General features: G+C 35.0%; 1 protein-coding gene and 1 long non-coding RNA gene across 2 annotated transcripts; both read left to right on the plus strand.

The window, feature by feature from the left end:
- The first annotated feature begins 427 nt into the window (after positions 1-427).
- Positions 428-2,170, plus strand: LOC120171042 (EEF1A lysine methyltransferase 2-like). Its single transcript, XM_039178851.1, has 3 exons — positions 428-690; positions 1,539-1,664; positions 1,960-2,170. The coding sequence occupies exons 1-3, from the start codon at positions 452-454 to the stop codon at positions 2,168-2,170; spliced, it is 576 nt and encodes a 191-aa protein (XP_039034782.1). The 5' UTR covers positions 428-451.
- Positions 2,171-3,015: 845 nt separating this feature from the next.
- On the plus strand, positions 3,016-4,649 carry LOC120171020. The gene is made up of 3 exons (XR_005520840.1): positions 3,016-3,091; positions 3,636-3,736; positions 4,295-4,649. It is a non-coding gene; the product is annotated as an uncharacterized LOC120171020 (long non-coding RNA).
- The last annotated feature ends 2,533 nt before the right edge of the window (positions 4,650-7,182 follow it).

Below are 7,182 nucleotides of genomic sequence, written 5' to 3' on the forward strand. Positions count from 1 at the left end.
TTAATTGTTAAGGGATTAAAATCTAACTGATCGATAACGTTAGGGACTAAAATCAAACGTATCGATAACGTTAGGACCATGTACCTTGAATTTTCAAAGTTGGTGACCAAAGTCAATTAGACCAAAAATAAAAGGGAATATTTGCATAATTTACCCAAATAAAATAATGATATTTTCGTTTCACAATTTCAGAGGCAAATTTGAAAATATGATTATGAAGTGAGAAAAATGAAGAACTTTAGGGGTAAATATATATTTAATCCTTAAGAACAAAAAATCTTCGTATAAAGTTACAGAAAGAGAGCTCGTGGGAAAGGGCAAAAGATCTCCCATTTTTTCTTCGTTCGTTGGATAACACCAAATTCGTTAACATATCAACGTCCCTCCTTTCTTCACTCACAAATTAATAAAATTTTCTTTCCTTTATATTAAATTTAAATACCGTGAATTCATGGCAGTATTCAGTTTGGCGCCGGAAGAGTCCTCACCGGATCCAACCCAGCAACATCCACCGCCGCAACAACAGCTGCAGACCGGTCGAGAGGTGGCTTCCGACGACGAGCGGTCAGTGGCTGCCGATTCCTGGTCAATAAAGAGCGATTACGGAAGCACACTCGACGATGAGCAGCGCCACGCTGATGCCGAAGCCCTCTCCTCTGCTGCCAAATTCCGTACCGCCCCATATTACAGGTTTTTCTGTTTCTAATTCTAATGGTCTTTCATTTCCACCGTTTTTAAATTGAATGTTTGACTAGATTTTTAGTGTTTAAGAGAGCTATAAATAAATGTGCCGGCGTTGTAGAAAATGACATCTAGCTTGCTTGCTCAAATTTAAGTTATATTGTTTATTATGTATTGTTGGGTTGCGGATTTTAAGCGTGAGATTTTATCTATTGACAATTGAAATTAGAATCTTTAACTTTCTTTGTAAGACTTTTGAATGGGAAAATTTCTTAGTATGCTTTACCTTCCTTGTATTTCTGGAAATAATTTTGGCGGTACTGTTAAAAAAAATTCTAAATGGGTCGATTGAATGCTATTAGAATGAAAACAAAAATTATTGAAATAATCAATTATAGCATTTTGAGTTCTTCACAGCCAAATAATAGATCGTGTGATTTCAGTATATGATTTTATCTGCTATGTTGTCCTAACTCATGGTAAGTGTCAGATACAAGTATCTGTTTTTATGGGTATGTTTAATTTTAAGTTTTTCCATATATTTGAAGGATCCTAGCCCTATACCCATGCCTTGTCAGGAACAAGTCTAGGGCATAAGTGATTTATAGAAAAACAAAAAGTCCAGGCAACATAATTTATCAGTACAAATTTATAAATGAATACAATCCCGAAGTAAGTTTAACCAATTTCAGGGTTATTAGTTTAATTTTAAGGATATTTCTTTTATGGGTGGAATTGTCAGAGTATTATACTTCTAATCCATTGCTAAGAATATTTGATATAATGTATCTGTCATGCTGATATGCTTAACATGGATTTGTATGGGTTTCTGTTTCTTTTATATACACTATACACAGCTCTGACAAGGATGAACCAGATGCCGATGCAATGACAACAGTGCTATGTCTTCAGAGTTATAGGAATGGTGCAAATGCAGAGGAGTTGGCAAATTTTCATGAACATGACCATGCTGCTGAAATTTGGTCAGTATAATCGTAGCTATGTAGTTTTGCATTCATTCTGGGCAACTAGCAAAAATATTTGTTAATCACATAATTACATAATCTGTGTATAAATATGTTAAATGGAATTTAATATAATATGCATTTCAATGGTTCTTCCCCCAATAACCGACTGACTTGATAACTCCGCATTATCTGGCAGGCTTAAGAACTATCTCATTAATGGAAGATTGTAAGAGCTTTCCCATAATGCTAATTTCACTTTAGATATTTTGATTAATTTGTCTCTTCTTTACTGTTTTCCCTCTCTCGATAGGATTGGAGCTGATATCATTGATACTGTTACTTTTTGGACCAAAAGCTTGTGTATTGATATTTCTCAAGGTCACATGCCAAATCATGTTGATGAGGCCAAGCTCGAACCTGTTGCACTGGATGAAAAATATTTGTCTTGCTGGAGTGTACTTGATATTGGCACTGGCAACGGTCTGCTCCTTCAAGAACTTGCTAAGCGGGGTATGCTCTGAGATTAGCTTGTGGTTTTGTTATTATATGCTACTAAAATCAATTCAAGATAATAGTTTCTCAAGCATTTAATTGTTGGTAAGATTTTTTCTAAGGCTTATTATTATGTGTTATAGGGACATGGTAATGATTGAATTAACGGGGAAAATCTCAACAGTTAAGACTGGGAAAAAATTGTTTTTTCATTGTCTGTGTTGTCAAGGTATGTGACCAGGCATGCCTGGGTGTTGCACCTTAGTGTGACCCAGACAAAAAAAGCACCTCCTACTCTTTCGGGTGAGGCACTTTGATCAAGCACATGCCTGGTGTGCCTAGGTACACTTATTTGTAAGGCAAGGGGAGAAAAGAGTGTAAATTATGTTCTTTTCAGTGTTTTATATTTAACTTGTTTTCTTAAGCTTCACCCTTACTATTAATAAAGCGAAAAATGCCTAACAAAAGAGGAAAAAATGAAGTGCATGTTCCTTGGATAAACTGGACCAATCACTGGAGCCCATTATCATAGTTATAATATATATATCTTTAATTTATTATACGCATACACAAGCACACGTACATATTGTGCCTTCCTTCATTCAGGAGAGTTGTCTTTATGTGCTTTGTGCCTTGCCGATTTGAGGATTCTAGTGCTTAGAGTCTTCCTTGTGCCCATCACAACAGTGATTTTTATTAAATTCGTGATGCTGTGAGATGTGTAGGCCTTGGGTCAACCTTCTGATAAATATGCTTTGGGCTCAACAAAAATTTCTTTTTATCATTGCATTTATGGTAATGGTCTAAACTTTCAGATAAATATTAAGTGAATACTTTGCATTTTTCAATCCAGGTTCACAGATCTGACTGGTATTGATTATAGTGAGGATACAATTGACCTTGCTCGTAGTCATGCCATCAGGGATGGATTTTCAAGAATCAAGTTTCTGGTATGGATGGGACTTCTGACCTATAACTGAAATCTGTAGACATTTCATGCGTCTTACTTGTTTAGATATTTTCCCAACCTTTAAAACTTCAAAAATTACCTGACCCTATTCCCATATGTAATGGGTAATGGGGAGGTAGGATAGTAGGCTGCCCCCAACGCCAGGTTGAGAGCAGCTTCGAGACCTCCGGTAGTCAGAATTATGAATTGCCCATCATGAGACTCGATCCCACGACCACAAGGTTAAGAGCCTTGCGCTCTTACCAACTGAGCTGGATGGGCAAAAGGAAATTGAGGGAGTTGGTGTGAATTATGTGGCCCCAAAAGGAAATTGATATTCCATGTTGTAAAGATAACAGTATATTAAGACTTCAATCAACCATTTAAAGGGGTAAAGATCAAGTTGTAGATTTCTTATTCCAATACTGATGCATAAACAGATTCCTCTTTGTTGAATTTCTACATATTGGTAGTTTCTCTTACTGGCTAGATTATTCTCAAAGCACCTTGACCATTTTCATTTGGTTTGTTGATTTGTTCCTTAGGTTGATGATATTGAGACAAAGTTGGAAAGACAATTTCAACTTGTGATGGATAAGGGGACACTTGATGCTATTGGCTTGCATCCTGATGGGCCTATCAAAAGGTAATAATGGCACCATCTTTACTGCAATTCTGCCCTTCTCCTCTGTTTCCCTTGTAAACCAAGATATATTAACAAATAGGCAAATAGCCAAGTATCAGGACATTCTAGTTGATGCTGGTTGAATCCCATAATGTTAATTGCATGATTTGCACTTGTGTATATGATACAGCAGTCTCTTTATCTGTTTCTTTTTTTTTAATTTTTCAAAAGCTCTACCATGTGCATTTGTTTTGATTTTCTACATGATCACCTTCTAAAAATCCTTTAAAACCTTTTCCTTTTAGGATGATGTACCCTGGTGGAGTATTAGTAAGCATCATTAATTGTTTTATTTCATTTTGATAAATTTGCATGCTTGTCTGAAAACAAGAGCAGTTGGAATCCAAGCTCGAGTTCGAGTACGAGCTCTTTGTTTCACCTGCTAGTTGCTTGAGTCTACTCGAGCTTGAGCTTTAAGTTTAAATATTCTTGGAGTCCTGAGATTAGCTTTGAGAAGTTTGAAGGAATATAGTAAAAGTTTGCACTCAATCTTTTCTCTTCATAAAACGCTGCTTGTAGGTAATTACATCTTGCAACCATACAAAAGATGAACTGGTGCATGAGGTTGAAAGCTTCAATCAAAGAAATGCTGGGATGGCACAAGAAACAAACACGGATCGTCCCCCGTTCCAGTACCTTAACCATGTCCGAACTTATCCTACGTTCATGTTTGGTGGATCTTTGGGATCGCATGTTGCCACAGTTGCATTTCAACGGAACTAAAATCGTAGATTTCAAACCCTAAACCTACTAGATATCACCTATCTAGGATAATTACATGGATTAACTAAGCTAAACTTTGGATTCAATTTTCTTTTTCATTTTTCTCAATATCTTCAATTAACAAATAATAAGGGTTTTAGCTTGCTATTTATTTAGTAATATCTACAAAGCTGCAGAGCTTGTTGCCTTGAATGCGATAGGAGAATAGTAAGGCTGAAGCGTTAGTTCTAATTTAATCCAAAATTGTAACAAAATAAATAAATTTATCCATTTATTTCTAAATGAATATAGAGTAAATTACCTACTCCCATGTTTCTGTCTATATATTTTTTCCTATGAGAAATTATATCTGATTTTAGGTTTCTCTTTCATCTTCAACAATTCAATAGATTCAAATCTTGGTTCTCTTGAAGGGATAGAGACGCTTAACCACTGGTCTAAGCATGTTAATTATATTAGTTTCACCATAATATGTTTTTAAATTATACTAAATTTTCAATATAAAACAAATGATTTTATTTCTATTCATTTCAATAAACTTTGCTTTCTAAGTATTTCAAACACTCAACTACCGTTCACAACGTCCGGCCCGTTATAGTTCCTTTCTCTTTTTTTTTGTTTTTCTATTTAATTTTCTCTTTGAATTGGGTTGTTTTGATAAAAACAAGGATGTTTTTTGCACTAACAGTGGAAAACAGAGGATACACAGAAAATAGTGAATAAACTTTTTTCATTTTATTGACAAATCACCAGCCTATAAATAGACAAATACATAACTGAAAGCAACATGAAAATAGGCACTATCCAACGTGCATCAATAAACTCCTATTGACTAGGCCAACTCCAATTAACTAGGAAACAAATTAAAACAAACTACCGAACTCCTAAAGACTAGGACAACCCAAATCCTTTCTTACTTGTGCTACTACTAATTTATTTAACAATCCCTCTCTTAAACTGATGTTCCACACATAACATCAGTTTAATAAGACTCAAACTTTGAAGCGCCATCCCTCAAATAAAGTCTTTTGAACTACAAACTCCAAGTAACTCCCTGAACTTCAAAAATGCTAGAAATTTGATAGGTTTTGTTAGAATATCAGCAATCTGATCTTCACTTCTACAGTAAACCAAATTAATAACTCCATCATTCGTGAGATCTCTTAAGAAATGATAATTCACATCTATATGCTTGCTTCGACCATGTAGAACATGATTTTTTGAGAGCTTTATTGCTGAACTGTTGTCACAGTAAATAAGAGTAGGCCCATCTTCTTTGAACTGGAGTTCTTCAAGAATCTTCTTCAGTCAAATAGCTTGATAAGCACAAGTTGTTGCTGCAACAAATTTGCTTCAGTGGTTGATAATGTAACGATTGGTTGCTTCTTTGATGACATTGAAACAACTCATGTTCCCAACATGAAAACATACCCGAATGTTCTTTTTCGATCATCAGAATCTCATGCATAATCACTATTTGTAAAGCCAAACAAATCTAACTTTTTTTCCCTTTTTAAAGAATAGCCCAAATTCCTTAGTACCTTGCAAGTACCTAAGAATTATTTTTGCAACCAAAAGATGAATCTCTGTTGGACACTTCATGTATCTACTAATGACACTTACAACATGCATTATATCAGGCCTTGTTGCAGTCAAATACATTAAGCTCCCCACAATTTGCTTGTAAAGTGTATTGTTAACCTTGTTTCCTCCATCATCCTTGTTTAGCTTCAAACCAAACTCAGATGGTGTATTCAAAGGATTACAATCCTTTATCTGAAACTTGTCCAATATTTCTCCCACATACTTCTTTTGAGAAATAAGAATGCCAACAAAGGATTGCAACACTTCTATGCCAAGAAAGTAATGCATCATGCCAAGATCAGACAATTCAAATTCAGCCATCATGGATTTCTTAAAGCTTTCAAACATGGTTGTATTACTTCAAGTACAGATTAGATCATCCACATATAAGCAAACAGTGAGCATCTTTCTTCCATCTTCAATTTTTATAAAAATTGTTGAAAACATTTTGATATTTCGATATAAAAAATTAAGTTAAATGAATTTTAAGATTTTCCAAATGATTTTCTAAGTATATTCGACATAATTATTCGAATATCAAAACATTACTCCAAATATTTCAAAAATCATTTTTAATCCTTACTTAAGTGTAAAATTAAGTTTTAATCTTAAAACAATTTCAAAATAATCTTTCAAAGTATTTCGAACTATTTTAAAGCCAAAAATTCCAGATTGCTCAGAGGGAACCTATTCCCCCCCCAAGGGGGTACCGATTCCCCTTGAATGGTTTGGCTCTGAGATTTCCAGAATGCTCGGAGAGAACCGATTCCCCCATAGGGGGTACCGATTCCCCCCTGATCAACGGTCGAAATATTTGAATTTTGCACTTAGGGAACCGATTCCCTATGAGGAGGAACCGATTCCCCCCACGCTCCAATCTGTTTTATTAATTGTTTTCACACTAAAACAACTATATGATCTTCACTAATCATCCCCAACGTTCAGAAATGATTCAAGGTGTATTTAAACAAGTTCTGAAGCCCTTGATCAACAAGAAATCATAGAGAAACAAGAGAGAAAGCATCAAACACCAAGTTTGTGCAAATCAAGCCAATTTTCCTTTCAATATTCATTTTGCTTTCAAGAACACCATTTGTGCT

The sequence above is a fragment of the Hibiscus syriacus genome, unplaced genomic scaffold (genome assembly GCF_006381635.1).
Source record: "Hibiscus syriacus cultivar Baekdansim isolate YM2019G1 unplaced genomic scaffold, ASM638163v2 tig00111810_pilon, whole genome shotgun sequence".
NCBI classification, from domain to species: Eukaryota; Viridiplantae; Streptophyta; class Magnoliopsida; order Malvales; family Malvaceae; genus Hibiscus; species Hibiscus syriacus.